The sequence below is a fragment of the Citrus sinensis genome, chromosome 4, assembly GCF_022201045.2.
Source record: "Citrus sinensis cultivar Valencia sweet orange chromosome 4, DVS_A1.0, whole genome shotgun sequence".
Lineage (NCBI taxonomy): Eukaryota > Viridiplantae > Streptophyta > Magnoliopsida > Sapindales > Rutaceae > Citrus > Citrus sinensis.
Genome location: NC_068559.1, coordinates 26,002,518 through 26,022,362, shown reverse-complemented (window position 1 = coordinate 26,022,362; position 19,845 = coordinate 26,002,518). Strand labels below are relative to the sequence as shown.

At 34.6% G+C, this 19,845-nt stretch overlaps 3 protein-coding genes across 5 annotated transcripts; 2 read left to right on the top strand and 1 right to left on the bottom strand.

Moving 5' to 3' along the window:
- The first annotated feature begins 1,941 nt into the window (after positions 1-1,941).
- On the top strand, positions 1,942-6,798 carry LOC102623356 (E3 ubiquitin-protein ligase RGLG2). Of its 2 annotated transcripts, XR_008054311.1 has the most exons (13): positions 1,942-2,076; positions 2,610-3,304; positions 3,842-3,926; positions 4,005-4,145; positions 4,363-4,476; positions 4,564-4,661; positions 5,038-5,117; positions 5,184-5,289; positions 5,382-5,509; positions 5,610-5,826; positions 5,977-6,033; positions 6,122-6,286; positions 6,378-6,798. XR_008054311.1 is itself a non-coding variant. In XM_015531959.3 (11 exons), the coding sequence occupies exons 1-11, from the start codon at positions 3,050-3,052 to the stop codon at positions 6,402-6,404; spliced, it is 1,308 nt and encodes a 435-aa protein (XP_015387445.1). In that variant the 5' UTR covers positions 2,318-3,049; the 3' UTR covers positions 6,405-6,798. The 2 variants fall into 2 exon arrangements, 1 of the variants encoding a protein (XP_015387445.1); XM_015531959.3 differs by lacking the exons at positions 1,942-2,076; positions 6,122-6,286 and having other exon boundaries at positions 2,318-3,304.
- A 148-nt stretch (positions 6,799-6,946) lies between these two features.
- LOC102623856 (mRNA export factor GLE1) lies at positions 6,947-13,435 on the bottom strand. 2 transcript variants are annotated; one of them, XM_006483918.4, is made up of 16 exons: positions 13,417-13,435; positions 12,845-12,989; positions 12,570-12,734; positions 12,290-12,451; positions 12,025-12,145; positions 11,679-11,827; positions 10,804-10,975; positions 10,398-10,626; positions 10,112-10,212; positions 9,807-9,877; positions 9,372-9,453; positions 8,974-9,051; positions 8,279-8,362; positions 7,728-7,859; positions 7,441-7,563; positions 6,947-7,352 (listed from the first exon to the last, which is right to left on the bottom strand). In XM_006483918.4, coding segments are annotated over exons 2-16 (1,956 nt in total). In that variant the 5' UTR covers positions 12,847-12,989; positions 13,417-13,435; the 3' UTR covers positions 6,947-7,067. The 2 variants fall into 2 exon arrangements, with proteins under 2 accessions (XP_006483981.1, XP_006483982.1); XM_006483919.4 differs by lacking the exon at positions 13,417-13,435 and having other exon boundaries at positions 10,398-10,620; positions 12,845-13,083.
- A 3,288-nt stretch (positions 13,436-16,723) lies between these two features.
- On the top strand, positions 16,724-19,781 carry LOC102624331 (glycosyl hydrolase 5 family protein). The gene is made up of 4 exons (XM_006483920.4): positions 16,724-17,237; positions 18,013-18,260; positions 18,387-18,907; positions 18,996-19,781. The coding sequence occupies exons 1-4, from the start codon at positions 16,749-16,751 to the stop codon at positions 19,502-19,504; spliced, it is 1,767 nt and encodes a 588-aa protein (XP_006483983.1). The 5' UTR covers positions 16,724-16,748; the 3' UTR covers positions 19,505-19,781.
- The last annotated feature ends 64 nt before the right edge of the window (positions 19,782-19,845 follow it).

Sequence of the window (19,845 nt, the reverse complement as noted above, 5' to 3'; positions counted from 1 at the left end):
TTTTCCAAAGTCGTTAGACGCAGTCAAGATAAAAAACAATTGAATTGCGTGAAATTTCCAGGCAAAAGCAGAGCAAGAAAACAAAAAGACACGTCCACACCTGTACCGCGCCCAGTCGCCTACTCTTGTCGTGGTCTCTTACTTTACGCCACCTTTTTTTTTTTTTTCTTTTTTGGTGAAAATAATAATAAATAGAGTAATTTTTAGAGAACTTCTCTTAAGTTTAGCATATTAACATTTAGATAAAATATATTGATATAATTACAGACACCTCATTGCCGTTAGTTATTAGTTAAATTAACTGTTAGTGGACTGTCTAAATTACTAAAATACCCTTCTCGCTAAAACAATAAATTATTGAGGAAAACTTTGAGAACCCATGAGTAATAAGATTAGTTGGAATCACAAAACATTTAAAAAATCAAAATAACCCTCGATATAAAGTAATTTACATTGCATATTAAAATTTAATTCCTAAAACACATTTATTGCACATAAGAGAATTTCAAAATAACCAATCACAATTCATTAAAGAACCAACAAGGCAAATTTGAAATCATGTTTCATTTTCATTTTCTAAAATAATGAACATGCCTATCACTTAGATCAAATCTCAATTTCAAGTACATTCAAACAAACCCTAAAAACCCACCCAAAATGAAAATAATAAAAATAAAAATAAAAACATCTTTGTCTAGTAAAATTAAAAGCCTAAACGACTAACTAAGCAAATCCCCTAACACCCAAATCCATCGACCGATGCAACAAACTTCATTCAAGAAGTAAACTTAGTAACATCCTTGGTACCCTCATAAACAATGAGCTTAGCTAGCTCATCAGGAAGCACAAGTCTCCCAACGGTTTGAAATTCCCAAGATGTAATCGTCGGCTTCTTCTTGTACCTCGCAAACTCCTTAAAAATATCATGCCTTGCTCGAGATTCCAATATCAGGATGGACTTGCTTTAGGACTTTGAAGATGTAGATCTTGTATGTCTTGATGCTTTTCTTGGCACACTTCTTCTCCTTGTTGCTAGAAGCGGCTTTCTTCGGAAGTTTCTTCCCGACCTTTGGCTTCTTCGCCGTCGCGCCTTCGTGGAAGACTTGAGCCAACACCAAAATCTAAAGCTAAAAATTTTTCTAATCTTGATTTCTTCACAACTTTAGAAAAAAGATGAAAATGGTTATGAGTTTTTACTTGTTTGAGCGAGAAAGGTAAGTGGATGTTTTATTTAGTGGATATTTTAGTTTTCCTTTGTCCACTAGTCATTGCCAAGTTTTAGTTTTTGTCCACTAGTCATTGTCAAGCTTTGGTTTATAAGATGTAGATTTCTCATATATCTCGAGCTTCATTTTAAATTATTTTAAAATTTAAATATATTTTTACATATTTACTCTTTATACTAACGTTATATGTATTTTTATACTAACGACATGGAGATGTCTGTAATTACATCAATACATTTTATTTAAGTATTAATATGCTAAATTTCAGGCGAGGTCCATGAAAATTACTCTAATAATAATAATAATAATAATAATAATAATGATGTGCATCTCTATTCAGTTCCTAATGTCGTTTCCTTTAAGGATTGTGATATCCATTAATATATAATAAGTTTATAACAATAAAATCAACCAACGACATTAATAAAGAAATATAAAATAATAATAAGTTTACTAAATTTTGAGTTCGAATTTAACTTTGAAAGTTTTTAGGACATTATTTATGTAGTTAAATTATTTATTTTTTTCTAAAAAATTTTGATACGAGAGAAGCTTTCCAACAAACAAAATGACAACAAAACGCAAACTCCTCATCAACTCCTAATGATTTGGCGTTTTTGTTGTACTCTTTTTAGTTTTTAAAAAGGATTTATTTTATCTTCTACTTAGATGATATCTACATCTTATCATAAGTCTTTTTAACTTTTAGACGACGTGGAATTTGAGTGCATCTCTGATCTCTTCAAGGCTTATATAACAAAGACTGGAGTAAACGTACCTATCTTTTTTTTTTTTTTTTTTTCAATTCATTAGTTCAGAAGGAAATAGGAAGCTCTTCATTATTTCTCAGGTAACCCCATTTACATTCTACGTTTATTTAAAAAAAAAAAAAATAAGAGATATAAGGAATCTTATTTTGCCAATACACGCATACATACAATGATTTCGGAATTTTTTTTTTTTTTATTAGAGATTGCAATCATGATTGGAATATAAATATAAATAATTGACTGAGGATAGAAATCAAGGTAGTGGCCTTCAATTCAGGGTGGGTCAATGGCCCGAACTAATTATCACTACTAAAAAAATAGTAAATGAAGACAATGACCCTTTAAGCCAATGTTATCAGGGATGATTAACTAATTTAATTTGATCTCATCAAAAGTCGATGACTTTCTTTTAATTGACCCATTGATTGAACTGGAACAGTGGGGCTTTTAACTTCGAGTTTTGAGTTGACTCTGCATTTGATCAAGTTTACTAGCTGGGGAGGTTACGTTCATGAATAAGGCATCATCAAACTATTTCAAATTCAACTGTAATATTTTTCTTGCGTGTTTGTTTCTCAATACAATACCCACTTTCAATGCTCGGGTTTTCCAGGTAGTGAGAGATCTTCAACAAGTAATCATTTTCAAGAAGTTCCAATCGTCGGTGTCGTTTGAATTGGTCATCTAAAGCTGCCCTCTTGATATTTTTCTTGGTCTTTGTTTCAGACTTTTAGTTTTTCTATGCATAAAATCATTATTAAGTTCATTTTCTTCTCACGAAATTCTGAATCTTTTGCGTTCTTTATTCCCTGCATTTGCCAATGCTATTGATTATAGCCACGCAAGGTGAAAAAAAAAGTCAAATATTTATAAATTGTTTTTAGTTTTATTAGCCGCCTTTGATGTATATAAGGCTCTTGCTGATGCTATTCATGATCAAGATAATTAGATTTTGCGGGTATTAGATTTTGCAAGGCTGACATTTTGTTGGGGGAGATCCAGTTAATTGAATTGTGAACAAGTTTAGATAGTGAGTTTTGTTTCTCGCTGCAAATGGGAGGTAAAAGCTCTAAGAGTTCAAGTGGGAGCCACTATTCTTCAAGGGGATCTGCTAGTTCATCTGCTTGGAACAATTACGGGTACCCTCCCCCTCCATCTCCATATCCTCAGGCAAGCCCATATTACACTCCTCAGCAGCACTATGCCCCTTCTCCGTCATTTAACTATGGCTCACAGACACCCCAGCCGCAGAGGCGGTTAGATAGGAAATATTCAAGGATTGACGATAATTACAAGAGCTTGGATCAGGTTAGCCCAGGTTCCGTCTGTTTGTGATTTGGGATTCTTACACTTTGTTTTGTTTTGTGATTTTGTGGAAATTGTGTGTGGATGGTGTTAAATGTTGAGTAGGAGAATGGATGTTGGGGATTTAATAGGACAATCAAAGAACATAAAGAAATATGTCAACCTTATGTGTGTTTTCAAATATGGATGTCTTTATCATAGTTTACCTGTTGGTGGCATAAAACTGATTGTTATGACAAGTGTTTAGAAGTCAACATCAGTGTTTTTGAAATGGGATCAACACTTATTATGAGAATTTTCTAATAAATTCTCTCTTAAAGATTTCAGTTTCTATATTAATTTGTACAGGAAAACAATTAGCTAGTAAAGATTGTGCAGTTTCTTTTGTATTGCTTAGTTCTGGTTGAATCAAAGAAATTTGTCAAGCCATAATTCTGCTGAAAATTTTGCCATTTTATATTGAAAATTTTCACTGAAAAACTGGTTTTGATCGACAAATTTCATCAAGTTTGTGAATGATGAGTACGGTGAATCTTACAGGTTACTGGTGCTCTTGCACATGCTGGCCTGGAGTCTTCTAATCTCATTGTTGGTATAGATTTCACGAAAAGCAATGAATGGACAGGTGTTGTATCATCTTTCATGATTTGAATGTTTATAATGACTCAACGCAGCTAGTTTAACAAGTTTCTTTCAAACTCAGGATCAAGGTCATTCAACCGGAGGAGCTTGCATCACATTGGACACGGTCAAAATCCTTATGAACAAGCAATATCCATCATTGGGAAGACTTTATCAGCTTTTGATGAGGATAATTTAATTCCATGCTTTGGATTTGGAGATGGTAATACTCCATGTGAATCAGTGTCTTTACTGTTGTGTTCTTATTATGATATTTGTCGTGGGCCCTAGCTGATTTAGTTGGTAAAATCTCTTGAGAGAAAACAAGATGTCTGGGGCTCAAAGCCAGCCAGATAAGTGGGGAGAGAATTGAATTGCCATTATAACTTTAAAAAAAGAGGAAAAGAAGAGGTGATTCTTGTCACTTGTATTTGTTGCAGCATCAACACATGATCAAGATGTCTTCAGTTTCTACCCGGATGACATATGCTGCAATGGATTTGAGGAAGTGCTGACACGGTACAGAGAAATAATTCCCAGTCTTCGACTTGCAGGTACCTGCTTCTAGTTTTTCTTTGGCTAGTCTCTTTTGTATGGCATGCCTGAAGCTTAATCAGATGGATCCTGTGCTCTGATGGTAGGACCAACGTCTTTTGCACCCATCATTGAAATGGCCATGACGATTGTTGAGAAAAGTGGAGGCCAATACCATGTTTTGCTTATAATTGCTGATGGCCAGGTAACTAAATTTAGCAGATATAGTAAATTAAATCTCAAGACTTGCAATGATGCTGGTGAATCTTTACCAGCATCTAATCTTTAATAGAACAAACTATTCCATTGGATATGGAAGAATAGATCAAGACAGTTTTTCATTGTTGTAAGATATGGGAACTAAACAATTTTATCATAGCGAAACACATTCACTTGTATAATTAAAACATAATAAGCTTTTATGAGAATAGCTCAGCTTAGAATTGTCCAAATTTTTGGGAAACTCATTTGAGATTTGTATCTGAATACCATTTCTGTTCAGGCAGAAGTTGTCTACAATTCAATTTTCAATAGTTCCTGTGTAGCACTTTTCATCTTACAAAAGTTGTCTGTTGTTCTAGGTTACAAGAAGTGTTGATACACAACACGGTCAGCTCAGTTCTCAAGAGCAAAAGACAATTGATGCAATTGTTCAAGCAAGGTAGTTTTCTGAAACTTTCTGCTAATATCTTTCCAAATACATACTCTCACGCATGTTTATTTGCAGTGAATTCCCTTTGTCAATAATTTTAGTGGGAGTTGGAGATGGGCCTTGGGATATGATGAAGGAATTTGATGATAACATCCCTGCTCGAGCTTTTGATAATTTTCAGGTAAGTGTGTCATTTACTTATTGAAATATATTGGCTAACTGTGTCCAATGTCCTTAGTAAGGAAAGCTTGCTTGTTTTTCCTTTGTTGCTAGTTTGTGAACTTCACTGAAATCATGTCAAAGAATATGGATCTATCAAGAAAGGAGACTGAATTTGCTCTTGCAGCTTTGATGGAAATACCTTCTCAATATAAGGCAACTCTTGAGCTTGGCATATTGGGGTAATCATTGGAATTTAATATAGATTTTTTTTAGTTCACATTTCTTTTTTATTTAGACATGTAAAATTTGAAGTTTTTTTTTTTTAAAAATTATATAAAGCCAGCAGCATGGTATGAATGCTCCAGATAGGGTTCCTCTTCCCCCACCGCTTTATAGTGCATCATCTTCCAGCAGCAGCACAAAACCTTCATGGTCAAGCAGTTTTCAGCCATCTGTACCTCCTTATACTGGATGTAATGCACAAGCACCTGCTCATTCTGGATATGATACACCAGTCAGAACGGCTTCGTCCTCAAGTTCTTTTTATGATAACCAGGTATATTCTCTTCTGCACAGTGATGGATATGATACCAAAACCTCATTTCTTATTAGTACAAATGTAGTTACTTGCGCTATTACCTCATCATTTTTTCGGATTTAACTCAAAAGGACATTAACAATTTTCTCTATTGCTGAACTTGAGCAGCTGTGCCCCATTTGTCTTGGCAATCCAAAGGACATGGCCTTCGGTTGCGGACATCAGGTAAATGAATTACTACATTTCGTCACTTTTACCATGAACTTGGAAGTTGCATCATTGAGGCTGGTTTATTTATTTATTTTTTATTCAGACATGCTGTGAATGTGGAGAAGACCTCCAATCATGCCCCATTTGTCGGACCCCAATACAGACGAGAATCAGGCTTTATTAGGCAGTTTGCACCTAGATTTTTTATTTGGTTTGGCTATAGCCTATTAGCTGATTCAAATGCTGAGGTTCCCTCAAGAGACAAAAGGTTAACCATAGACGTATCATCCATTTTTATTTTTGTCTGAGAAATACAGATGAATTTCTGTGAAGAGACTAAAATGGAGCTTAAATTGCAGGGGCTGTCAGAAACTTATTGGACATGAATTCATGGCCCACAGACAAAAAGATGTAGTTGCTCGCAATCTGATGCTTAAGCTTATGTAGCGGCTGCTCGCAGGGTGTTTCAAGTGAAGAACAGGGTTAAGCTTCTTAGATTTTCTGATGGCTACAACTTTTGGAGGACTATTATTTTAGTAAAATTCTCCGCTTTAATAGAGTAGTACTGCACTTAAGGAGCCTCCTCATCCCGTCATTCATTTATGCTATTTGCTAAATCATCTTTAACCATAGTTTGTATAATTTGGTGGAAAGTAACAGATCTAGTAGAAATCCAATGTCATCGTTCATATTTGTAAACTTTTAAATTTGTTTTGATGTACATAAATTAATGATTAAAATTCAGACATGCTTTGGTGGAAGAAGTACTTGTATGACCAATTTTGCAGTAATATTTATTTGTCTGTTTGTTTCATCGTAGCACTTTTGATAACTGAAATCATAGCAACATTATAAATGGTCCTTGATTAATAACGTTAATCGAATTCTGGTAAAGCAAAGCTGCAATACGGAAGCCATAACCAAAAAATAAGAGCAAATCTTTATCAATTAATATTAAAAATTGAGTATACAATGATACAACGGTGGGCAAGGGCTTTCGTTGAGAATTCTCTCAACCTGGGTAAAAGATATACAACATAGTTCACTTGTCAATGGTATTGATATCCATATTCTTGATACTGATGATACCTACCATATTCTTGGTAATCAGCTTCGGGCACCAAGGTACTTGATAGCGGAGGAGCCTGCAGAGTTCTCCCTTCGGGTTCTTCAAGGAATTTTTTATCTTCTATGTAATATTGAATCTCAGCAATGACTAGATTCAACTTTGAGTCTTCTCGTGCTTTGAGTGCATTCAGGAAGTTGTCATAGATATTGTCCAATATCTTCCTGAATTGAGATTTGTATTTTTTGAAGAGAGCAAAGCCTGCCAACTGCGGAATATGCACTCGTCTTTTAAACTCCTTGGTCATTAAAAAAAAATCATTTATAAAATTTCATCAAATATCTACAGCAACTTACTTGCAGAAATGCAATCAACGCAACACCAGTGTATATGTTGGCAGGCAAGGCATTTAAGAACCTTGCAAGCCATGCCCAACCTTCTTTCAGGCCATGTGCATTCTGGACACCCGGAATTTCTGTCTGCCGAAACAAGCATTCTTGGTCATGCACTGTTGTTTGACTAAATAAGACTTGGGAGTAGCTATAACTCACTATACAGCAGACTTAAGAGTATTTATAATGTTCATCCAAAATAGCAAAGCACATGAGTATGATGAATATGCTGAAGTCTAGGAGCAACAAACCTGAATAAGAGCTGCATATAATCTCATGTAAGATTTTAATCGGCTCAAATAATTCTCAAGAGACTCTATCTTTCCATCTTCCTCACGGTATCCAATAGTTTTGTAGTAAGCCTCTTCTGATTCAAATGCAGCCTGAACTAGTAAAACATTAATTAGAATCAGTATGTTGGCAGCAGCAAAAATCACAAGAAAATCTATGACTTTATTCCAGAAATCCAGGAACAAAGTTTGGAAAGGTTAGGAATTAATAGAGAGAAAGAAAAAGAGAAGAAGAGTGGTGGTTGGTTGGGTTGAGGTGGGTGGGTAGAGGTGTGGTTCACCCTTTTTCAAAAATGAAAGGGTTTTGCTCCCCCCCCGATCCTTCTCCTCTGTCAGTGCCCCTGGCATGACATATTATTTTCAAAGGGTCGGCAATGGGTAACCAGTAAATAACCTCAATGCATTTTGTTCCAGATGAAAATTTTTAACAAAATGGTTAGAACAATGTGTCCTCAGAGCATACTGGAAAACATAATCAAAAGAAGGCTTGAGTGAGCTTAAAACTGGGTCACCTCTGAGAATACTATATGCTTTGGGACCGTGTAGATGCAAGCTCGATGGAACTCTCCAAGAAGAATATCCATCACCTGTGGGACCTGATTCACAAATATAAAGAGACTCAGATAATTATCCAGTCAACAGTTCAGAAATAATTCTTCATAATGAGCAAATAAACTCTGAAACATTGTAACGTCTGTTGCCTATTCTGCCTTGGCTGGCCTAGATTAATTACCATCCATCCTAGTTCACTTAAAAAAGTTTTGACACAACCTGTTCCAGGGCTATCAGTACAAATCTTACTTGACGCTTGACGGCAAGGGATCCAACTTGGGTGGTATAAGTTTTGATGGGAGTATGGATGGGCAAAGTAATGTTTGTGTTTTCATTCACATGTACTTCTCCTCAAAGCTCTTAAAAATTTTACAAACCAGAGGGCTTGATTCTTTCAGCCGCCTGGGTAAGGTGATGAGCTTGGGTTTAGTTTAACTATTAGCAAAATTCTTGTTTTATTGTTGAACATTATTTGGCCTCCAATTAAATCTAGAATGTAATTTAGAAATTGAAGGCACGCTAAAAGCGTTTAGAAAAGGTGTAATCTATGATGAATTTCATATACTTGTGACGGCTGTATCCAGAGAGAAAAATAAAATGAAGAGAATTTATATGTTTACTTTAAACGAAAGTCAGTAAACCAGATATACAATACCTGTGATGCAACCAAAACAATTACATAGCCACATGACATAGCGACATTATCATCAGGGGTTTCACAACGGGAGACAACCTGTAGTATTAGAATGAGGAATGATGTTAGAATGTCTTTCAAGTTCACTTATCATGTTCTGTAACTAAATTTGCAAGTAGAACCTCTCATAATGGCATGATAATTGCAATAGGAATGCATTAGTCGCTAAATATAATTAAGAATTGGAGAAATGATTATCTTAAGAGCTTCTCAAGGCAGGTTCCATTTGGCTTCCAAAAAATGTACAGGAAATGAAAAGACTGTTAACATTGATGATGGGCTCCATGATTCTGGCCTCAATAATTATGTAAAATAAATAAAATGATAGATTAGAATGATGGATGATTCTGGGCTATTACCTTCTTGGAAAAAGTTGCAAGGCTGATGGATTGAGGACAAAGAGGATTGTTTAAAATCTTAACAAGTTCACTTGCTTTTGTCCTGCAAGAAGTAAATAAATTTAAATTTAAAAAAAAAAACCCAGAAATACTAAATTTATGATGTCTGAGAATTCCAACCAAAATGGAAGTATTTAGAACAAAATGATTCAGATGTTTCAGTTGTACGCTTCCATTGTCAGAATAAGACAATGCGAAATCTAAGAAACGTAAGCATACAAAATCATGCTAAAGCCAAATTAAAATGATAATGTTCAAGTTATCATGTAGCAGCTTGAAATGTTTGAAATTCATGTAATTCAATACATTGTCAAATACTGATACTGAAGCTTTTGTTACATAGAAAAGGTTCCACGTATGATAAAGCGATAAGCTAAATGAAGTCATCTATCTTACCTGACATTGTCTTTCAGCCCCCTAATTTGTCTTATCAGCCTGGAAATATCCTTTTCATAGCCACCGAAATCCTAACCAAGAAGGAAAGCACATTATACAGAATGCAGTGTGTATCCCATGAAAATGCCGAAAGAGAATTAAGGAAAATATATTACAATTTCAAGACAAAAGATTAAGGAAATGAAATATTGAGATGTTCAATTTAGGAATTTAAAAATTTGCAATAGCATACAAATTAAATTTGATTCAGAAAGCCGAAACAATTTAGAGCTGACAGAACTCAGCATGTATTGAGGTAGAAATACCTCATTGGAGCTTAATTTCAATGACTGGTTTTCCTCATCCAACTCTTTAAGCTTCTGTAGTCGTTTTTGCTCTATGTTTAAAGCACTTTCAGTAGCTCTGACTGTGCTACCAACATCAGATGAGGAAAAATCTTAGATTATAAACAAGGAAAATGTCCACTTAGACAAAGCATTTTTAATTGAACATGTTAAACTGTCATTGGACTCTGAAACTTTTAAGAAGAAAAAAGAAAGTCAATTCATGATTATAAAAGGTGTTTACTGTAACTGATTAAAAAATAAATACCAGCTGATTGTAGTTTCTTTGTTCCATCAGATCTAGATCCCCTAGATTGAGCACCAGCAATTACTGAACTGTCATCCGGTTGACGTCCACAAGCTCCATCTTGAGACACTCCAGCAGTAATCCTTTTAGAGTTTTCAGCAGCTTCCCTTTCTGCCGCTTCTTTTGCTGCTCGCTTCTCAGCTTCTAAAGCAGCTCTTTTTGCTTCCTCAGCTCTAAGTTTAGCCTGCATCTGGAAAAATTATATTTATACTGATTCTAGCTAACACTTAAATAATATCAGCATTAAACTACAGATAATGTTAATCTTTGATATACCAGAATGAAACTATTAGGAATAAACATGAACACTGCAGGCACAGAAATACTATAGCTATAGGTTACACACATAGTAATGTAAACAACAAACCTCTGCCTCTGCTTTAACTTTTTCTTGACGTAGTTTTTCTTCTTGAAGAGCCCTTTCCTTTCTCTTGGCTTCTTCATAAGCTGCATCACTTCTTATTTTCCTTTCCTCTATTTGCGATTTGAGTTCATGGTCCCGCTGGACAGCAGTCAAATGATTATCTAGTGCTTCTGCACTAGTGATTTTTAGAGAATAAAAAAATAAAAAAGGTCAATTTCCAGGATTTTAATGATCCTAAATTATCCCAGAGAATAATAATACAAGATACTCTCAAGGCATATCAGACATTAAACCTTATCTATATTAAAACACACCACAGAGCAAAAGTTTGAAATGAAATTCAACAAATTAAATCCTAAAAAGCAGGAAGGTGGATGCATTGGTATTTCAAAGCAAAAACTTAAAAATGAAGTTAAACCTGCAAAATTGATTCAATCAACAGAAATAAATTTGCAGCTTCTGATGCAATTACACCATTTGATAAATTACGATGTCTTAAAATATCCAATCTCACTTGGAATTATAGACTCAGGAAGTAGTACTATTTACAGACATCCCCAACTATCTTAGAAGAACCAAACAAAACAGATCTTTAAGAAAACAATCTCATATGCAAACTAAGGCAAAAGAAACTACTGTTCTAAAAATTTCTCACATTGAATACCTAGTTTTAATTAGAGTTCAGAAGCAACAGATCACAAACTGTACATATAAGTATAAATACATATTATAACAGAGTTAATGTTCTGCTGCTAAAACTTTAAACAGAAAAGAATGATTTAGCAAGAAACATGATTGAAGAAACTTGGATTTCAGCAAATTTAACCTTGTTTTGGAAAGAAACACACTGCATTGAAAAACAGAAAATATGTTCTTACATTTTCCGCTGATATACAGTATCAATTTTTCTATCCATTTCCCTTCTCATGTCTCTATATTTCTCAACTTGGGCAAGTGCAGAGGTTGACTGTTCATTTTCACTGATTAACTGTGTCTCTAATGTCGAAATCAGGTTCCTAATCTCCTCCTGTTAAACAAGCCATTGTTAACAAACAAATAAATCAAAGAATTCTCAATTCTCTACTGACAACCGAAAAGTAATAAAAAGTCACAGATATAATCACCCAAAACCGGGGGAAAAATGAAAAATAGTGTGAAATTATAAGCACTTAATCACATAGGCCACCGCTTAAATAACATAAGATAATATTACAAAGTACAAACCTTAACTCCAAGCTGGTGCTGATGGGTTAACTCAACCAAAGCACCATCCGCTAACCCCACTTCATCCATTAAAAATGATTCACCTCCAAGTGCTACGTCGTCATCAGAATCATCACTCTCACTGAAAGATAAAAGTAAACCCTCAATACATTTTGTATCATTCGAAGAAACAAACATTAACTTACCACGATAATAGGAGATTGGAAGCGCAACTATATTGTTGAAAAGGGAACACAAATTTACAGGTCCAGAAAGGAAAACATACCTCAAATAAAGTGCATCACAAGTGAATCGTTTCACTGCCACCAAACTTCCATTGTGAACCTCCTCACCCTTGCGTTCATTATCATTCTCCAACTCATCATCCGATACGCGAATGACAAATGCCCTCGCATTGCTCTCAACACTTTTCCCAGTTGAAATTTCTCTAAAACAACATATTACAGAAACAAAAGAAACTGTTGAAACATGCACACCAACATAACCAAAAAAAAAAAAAAGAAAAGAAATTATAGTAACAAAAAGAGATAATGAAGATGCATTACCGGGATTTTGTTTTGGTGAAAGGCACTGGCTTTGAGGAGGCATTAAGCCTAGTTTCGAGTGAATTAAGTTCGGATAAAAGAGCATCGAAACTCCAATCAGGTTCAGGATCAATTGCGATTCCATCTACTTTTTGAGGACATCGAAGCTCCAATTTAATAGCTCCCCTGTACATATGTAAACCACATTAATTAAGACATATAAATAATGTAATAAATTTAAAAAAAAATACAGGAGGAGGAAATCCAGAATGGGCCCTGAGGAGAGAACTACATACATGTGGAGAAATTACTGGCAATCGCAGATTCGCCAAGGAGGAGGATAATTGGTTTATAAATATGTATTCCTCCTAGGCTATAGCGTTAACCCTCCGCAGACAGAATCCTTTTTCTTTAGCTTCCTCCCCTGAAGGTTGGGCATGCCTGCAGATAGATGATGAAGATGCGTTTATTACTTATTAGTGAAAGCCCCGTGCCGTCGGTTCCTGTTTTTTCCTTGACAGCTAGTTGACAAGGAAAGTACTATAATGCCCCTAATAGCTTCTGAGAAACCTCTCTTCACTACAGTCTAAGCATATCTTTGTTGACAGCTGTAATGCTGCTATGTTTATTGTAAAGAAAATTTATCAGCCCAAAGCCTGAAAATTTATAACTTTCAAATAAATTTCTGTAATTATAACTTCAGCTAGAGCATATAACCAAATAAAACCAACAGAGATGAGGAAGACAAAGCAAGCCTATGATCTTTTCAAGTTTGGGAATTTCAGAAAGCGATAAGAAAGAACGAATTTTTCTTTTCTTTTCTTTTTTTTTGTGAATTTAACTCTTTATCTTTTTCCCCTCCATTTACCTTTCACTTTTTTGATTGATGAGTCAATCTCAGTTGACCAATCTGCTGAGGTTGTAACAGTAACAGTTCCTTCTGCCCAGTCCACAATTTATCTTCTTCCATATCAGAGGAGGAACTTAACAAATTTATGTTGCTTGCTCGGTCCATATTATGAAGATTCATTACTCTTATGAAGTTATGATGCATGATATGAAAGGAGGTGATACGAAAGTGTCCATGTACGATTATTATTTGCACGCACCAGAATCTTCTCCAGACTCCAATCCAATTAGAAAAGAAGTGAAGTGGTGGTCTCCTGAAACCAAAATTAGTAAAAACCAGATGCCAATGCAACTGGTGTAGGTAATATTATGAAGATTCATTGTTTTCTCCATCTTTAATTTATATTTTATTATTTTTTATTAGAGAGAGTGAGAAAAATACTTTAATTCTTATTTATTTTTTAAAAAATATTTATTTAATTAAAATAATATTAATTTATTTTTATTTAAATTTTTTTAAAAAAATAACATTTTTTTTTATTTTTTTTTTTACTATATAAGTAAACAAATAAATATTTAAATAGTCAAGTTAACGAAGGCTTTTGAAAATGCTATTAGAAAGCAAGCGTAAGTTCAGAAGGGAAAGAAAAAAATGAAGAAGTGAAATTCAAAAACAAGTTAACAAGCATAGCCAATGACACAAGCGATCATGCGAACATTGCCTTGTAAGTCTCCCAAAACCATCAACTCCAAAGCTGAAGCTGACGTTATTTCTTTCCCCTCAAGTAAGAGGCTTAGCTGATGAAATCGCTAAAGCTTGGCATTCTTGTTTTCCCTTTTCCTTGAATTCTGTTTATTTTATTCTTACAACTGCGTGTCATCCATCATATCTATTACTTGGAGTATTTCCATCACAAAATTACCATTTCTAGTTTACCAACACTTGTTACCTACCTTTACAAGAGAAATTGATTATTGGTCAATGCATGGATTTTAAGATTAATCCCATTGCAACTCTCAAATTAGCTGTATAGCTTTTATGCTTAGTGCTAGCTTTTCTCTTTCTCTTGGAACATTATCTACTGGGTAGTTATCATATTCAATTGTGATGTCTATTTTTTTTTCTTTTTCTTTTTCTTTTTTACCGTTGATAAAAGTTATGCTTAATGTCATAAGATGTGGGTTCTTATGAATATTTTATTTGGATGATGACAAGGGATTAGTTTGATGCCACTCTCATCTCCTTAATTATCTCCAAGATTCTCATTTTCTTTACCAAATGGTTACTTTTTCCAAAAACAGCCAGCCAAGACCACCAACCAAAATGTATTCAAATCAAATGAATCTCTTAAATTAAATATTTATAATAAAGAAACACAAAAACAAATTTCATCCTAATTAAACCATTTACAATTTTTTTTTCTAATTACAATTAGTTTACTAATATTTACAATTCAATTTCGATCCAAGGGTTGGTGACGACCAAGCTACTGCTTGAGGGGCAATCACTTACAAAGTTGAACCTAACATATAATTATCCGTATTCCCAAATCAATTTTGCACCTTGATACCATATGGAGTTACTTATTATTCATATAAAAAAAATTAAAAGAGATATTATCAAATACTCACTTGATTTATTTTGATATATCACTTCACCATTGAGATTTTCTAACAACCATATTTTTCCACCTAAATTTTTACGTATTATCATTTTAGCACTAAAACGTTCAAATTAACAAAATAGCAAACATAATGTGTCAAAACTCTATTTTACCCTTGAAGCTTGTGAACACGAGCTGTGAAGCTTGTGATCTTTAGATTTGATTTGGAGAAAGATTATTAGCTTGATATTGCCCTACATGAAAGAATCATAACTTCAAAATCTAAGACTTAATTACCCTACAACTGAGCTCAATTTATTCACATCAAGTATTCACCACTTCGTACGAAGGAGTCGTTTCATGTTTGGACTTAGGTCTCGTTTATGATTGAGGTGTTGTATATTTTAAACTACAGCTGCTGCAGGAAAAAAAACGTTATAACTATCAAACAAAAATTAATAATATATAGTAAATATAAATTTTAAATAATAATTTTGATAAAATTATTAAAAATATAATATATTTTTCATTATACAAGTGAAAAGTCATATCAACATACCTTATAAACTACATCAGCTAGTGTTTACCAAACACTTTAGTGCTGTAACTTTTAAATTACAGCTGTCCAACCTCAATCCTAAACGCACCCTTAAGCTATCACACGTTATAGCAAAAGATTTGGTAAAATTGATGATTTTGTTACTGAAAATAGTGGGTTTTGTGAACATTGAATAGATAAAGCTCTAAGGAGCTGTTAGCTAGCTTTTTAATTTTGTTTTATTTTTTTTCTTTTTATCAGAATTGTTGGCTAATTGTAATTGTTTAATGGTGGCAAGACCACCATTTTTTTGTTTATTATGAAATTTATAGACTGTGAGCTTATTTGAACTCATCAATCTCCTCTCTACGCCTTCTTTTTCATTAATAATTTTATTATCTAAATAATTTTTGAAAAAATTATTTAATTAACTCATTCTTTTCATTCTCTTCTCAATTTCACATATTCTCATCAATTCCATTCAAATATATGCTTTTACCTATAAATAATTAATATTACCAACTAAAAGGAACAAATTTATCATTTAAAAATGAATATCAACAAATTTTTATCAACTATGAAAGTTAACAAATATTAAGAAATTGATTTTTTTCAAACACAAAAGGTAATAGATATCAAGAAAAACAATCTCATAGATAGAAAACATAAAATAGAGATCATGATATACTAAGAAAAATAAAAAAATGAAATTGAGTGTTTAGTTTATAGAACGTGAGAGTATAAAGAGTATATATAATTATAAATAAGAGAGAGAAATATATTAGTGGATGGTAATTTTGATATTCTAAATTTTTAAATGGGGATGGAGAGGAATTTAGTGGGTTCAAATAGGTCTACTCTTTTATGAAACGATATCATTTTGGCTTTATACATTAAAATTTCTTAAATACCCTTATAATTTCGGTAATTCTTTTAATAATATTAATATTTTAGTGGTAGAATAATAACAATGAACACTTTAGGTGGGAAAATATAGATGATTAGATGTAAAAAAATCTTTGTGGTGATTTAATATTCCAAAATAAATCAAGTGCCTATTTCATAATATTCCAATTTAAAAACTTCCCCAGACTTGGATTAAAAGTAAATATAGGAGGTTTACGAAAGGAATGGTAGAATTTAATAAAGAAAACATCTTGTCTCATCTTATATGCATATAAATAGGGTTAGAGAGTTCTATCTCTCTCCATGTCCACAGACGACACCCCAAAAGAAAGAAAGAAGGAAAGAAAAAAAACCAACATGGGGAGGTTCATTTCATTTTCCTTCCTCACTAGTCATCCTCTTCTTCTCTTACTGATCATCTTCCCAATCATCATCATCATACAACAATCAAAGCCAGCAATTGGACTCCCTCTCTCCACAAACTCAAGATGGATCGTCGACGAAAACGGGCATCGAGTGAAGTTAGCATGCGTGAATTGGGTGTCACATCTTGAACCCGTCGTTGCAGAGGGACTTAGCAAGCAGCCCATGGATATGCTATCAAAGCGAGTAGTGGACATGGGATTCAATTGCGTTAGGCTCACTTGGCCTCTTTACTTGGCCACCAATGACTCTTTGGCATCCCTCACTGTTCGCCAGTCGTTTCAGAAACTTGGTTTGCTTGAAGCCATCGGTGGCATACAATCCAACAACCCCTCCATCGTCGACCTTCCTCTCATTAAAGCCTTCCAGGTAACCCCATCTACCATACCTACTGATGATCAGCTGATAAATACATTAGCAAGCGAAAAATCATAAGTATTTTACTTTGATCACTTTCCCCTTTGTGACACGTCTGGCATCAAAACTTTAACAAAATAAAAAGTAGCTGATTTGTATAGGCTATGACTTGGAACGACTTTATTTTCCCATAATTCTAGGAAACTAAAGGGTATAATGGTAAATTAATGTTATATAAGGACGTGGCAATCTCCCGTTTTTCTTTTCTCTTGACGTATAGAGAAGGGGCCCACAAAGCATGGTAGCCAGTAAAAACGAAACATTTCTATTTTCTACGGGTTTGGTTGGTCAACGTTGAATTTAGCCTCTTAAAGTTACCAATAAAATGTCTACACATTAAACAAATTTATTTCGGAAAGAAAGATCTCTTTTATACTTGGAAACTATCGTTTGAATAGTTCATACTTGAGAGACGGATAAAAGTAGCCAAAAGCCGTTTGTGACGAAAGCAATGATGAGTATGATGAATTGATGGTGACAAGGATAATGTTTTATTCTCCTTTTTATTTATCAAGTTAGCATCGGCTTGGCTGCTTCCATGCTAACGTGTACTCTGAGAATATCAAGTATCAACAACTCCAACTATATGGATTAATTGCCAGACATGTGTATACTGTGTGTTAACGTTGCCATAACAAAACACTTTATTGGCGTAATTAATATTAGGATGTAGTAATAACCTTATCTTAATAATAATAATTTGCTTTAGGAATTAATCTAATTTCAGGCAGTGGTGGCAAGCCTTGGGAACAACAATGTGATGGTCATACTTGACAACCACATCAGCAAGCCAGGTTGGTGTTGCAGTAATTCTGACGGCAATGGATTCTTCGGTGACCAGTACTTCAACCCAGATCTCTGGATCAAGGGCCTAACGAAAATGGCAACCATTTTTAATGGTGTTAGAAACGTGGTCGGCATGAGCCTAAGGAATGAGCTGAGAGGTCCCAAACAGAACGTTAAAGATTGGTACAGGTAGTAGATTCGTTGCATATTTATACTAGTAACAACTAAATTGATTTTGTAGAATCGATTAGGGAAATAATAATAATAATAATAACAGCACAGTCTAATTCGGGATTTGCTCGTGAACTGAGTTAGATACATGCAGTTAGGAGCTGAAGCTGTGCACGCTGCAAATCCAGAAGTTCTTGTTATTCTTTCAGGCTTAAATTTCGACAAAGACCTCTCGTTCGTTCGAAATCAAGCAGTGAACCTCACGTTCACTGGGAAATTAGTATTCGAGGCTCATTGGTATGGTTTCACAGATGGGCAGGCGTGGGTGGATGGTAACCCAAATCAAGTGTGTGGCAGAGTGGTGGATAACGTGATGAGATTATCTGGATTCTTGTTGGAACAGGGGTGGCCATTGTTTGTGAGTGAGTTTGGGGCGGATTTGAGGGGAAACAATGTGAATGACAATAGATACTTGAATTGCTTCTTTGGTGTTGCGGCTGAACTTGACTGGGATTGGGCGTTGTGGACGCTTGTTGGGAGTTATTACTTAAGAGAAGGGGTTATTGGGTTGAATGAATATTATGGGTTGTTCGACTGGAACTGGTGTGACATCAGGAATTCAAGCTTTTTAGAGAGGATATCATCTCTTCAATCTCCTTTTCGAGGTACTCTTTTAAGTCCTTTCAAATGTATTACTTTGTTAAGAGAAACAGCATTACGAGTCATAAAGCATGAACTGTTTTTGACACGCAGGGCCTGGTGTTTTTGAAACTGGCCTGCATAAAGTTATTTATCATCCAGCAACTGGGCTCTGTGTCCAAAGAAAATCATTCCTCGATCCCTTGACGTTGGGTCCTTGCACAGAATCTGAAGCGTGGAGCTATACACCCCACAAGACTATTTCACTGAAAGGGGCATATTTCTGCTTACAAGCTAAGCACGTTGGAAAACCGGCAAAACTTGGTATTATTTGTACGGATTGTGGCTCAACCTGGGAAATTATATCAGATTCAAAGATGCACTTGTCATCGAAGGCAGACAATGGCACGACTGTTTGCCTGGATGTAGACTCCAGCAATACAATTGTTACAAATACTTGTAAATGCTTGAGTAGAGATAAGACGTGCGACCCTGCAAGCCAATGGTTCAAACTCGTCGACAGCACAAGAAGTTCAACCACGACAAAATCATTCTTTCAGTTCAATCCAATACTGGATTTACCTGGAAAGGATTTCATATGGAAATTTTTTGGCTTGTTCTGAACGAAGCTAACAATGCAACAAATAGACAATGTACTTACAATTGAAAATGCAGGATAGCTCACTCCTGTATTATGATAGATCATTCTGCAAAACATTCACTAGTTAAGAGCATATGCAAAGTCTTTGCAATTGAATAAATCAGTCACTGACCCCAGAAGGCAGAGACTAGAGACCATTGAGCATGCCACAAAATCTTTCAGGATATAATTCTACAACATTAAGAGGTCCGTGCCTAACAAGAAGAGACTGAAGTACTTTTTTTTCTTTTTTCTTTTTTCCTTTAAAAAAAATTTGGGGGGGGGGGGGGGGGGGGGGGTCGGTTGTGTCAGCTGCCTTCACAT

What these genes read in the sequence shown, in the direction of transcription:
- LOC102623356 (XM_015531959.3), top strand. Translation starts at nt 3,050, where the DNA reads ATGGGAGGTAAAAGCTCTAAGAGTTCAAGTGGGAGCCACTATTCTTCA. An exon ending in TCCCAGTCTTCGACTTGCAG is followed by an intron (nt 4,477 to 4,563) that starts GTACCTGCTTCT and finishes CTCTGATGGTAG; the next exon opens with GACCAACGTCTTTTGCACCC. An exon ending in GATGCAATTGTTCAAGCAAG is followed by an intron (nt 5,118 to 5,183) that starts GTAGTTTTCTGA and finishes GTTTATTTGCAG; the next exon opens with TGAATTCCCTTTGTCAATAA.
- LOC102623856 (XM_006483918.4), bottom strand. An exon ending in AAGTTAAAGCAGAGGCAGAG is followed by an intron (nt 10,627 to 10,803) that starts GTTTGTTGTTTA and finishes TAATTTTTCCAG; the next exon opens with ATGCAGGCTAAACTTAGAGC. An exon ending in GGGCTGAAAGACAATGTCAG is followed by an intron (nt 9,454 to 9,806) that starts GTAAGATAGATG and finishes TACTTCTTGCAG; the next exon opens with GACAAAAGCAAGTGAACTTG.
- LOC102624331 (XM_006483920.4), top strand. Translation starts at nt 16,749, where the DNA reads ATGTCCACAGACGACACCCCAAAAGAAAGAAAGAAGGAAAGAAAAAAA. An exon ending in CTCTCATTAAAGCCTTCCAG is followed by an intron (nt 17,238 to 18,012) that starts GTAACCCCATCT and finishes ATCTAATTTCAG; the next exon opens with GCAGTGGTGGCAAGCCTTGG. An exon ending in TCTTCAATCTCCTTTTCGAG is followed by an intron (nt 18,908 to 18,995) that starts GTACTCTTTTAA and finishes TTTGACACGCAG; the next exon opens with GGCCTGGTGTTTTTGAAACT.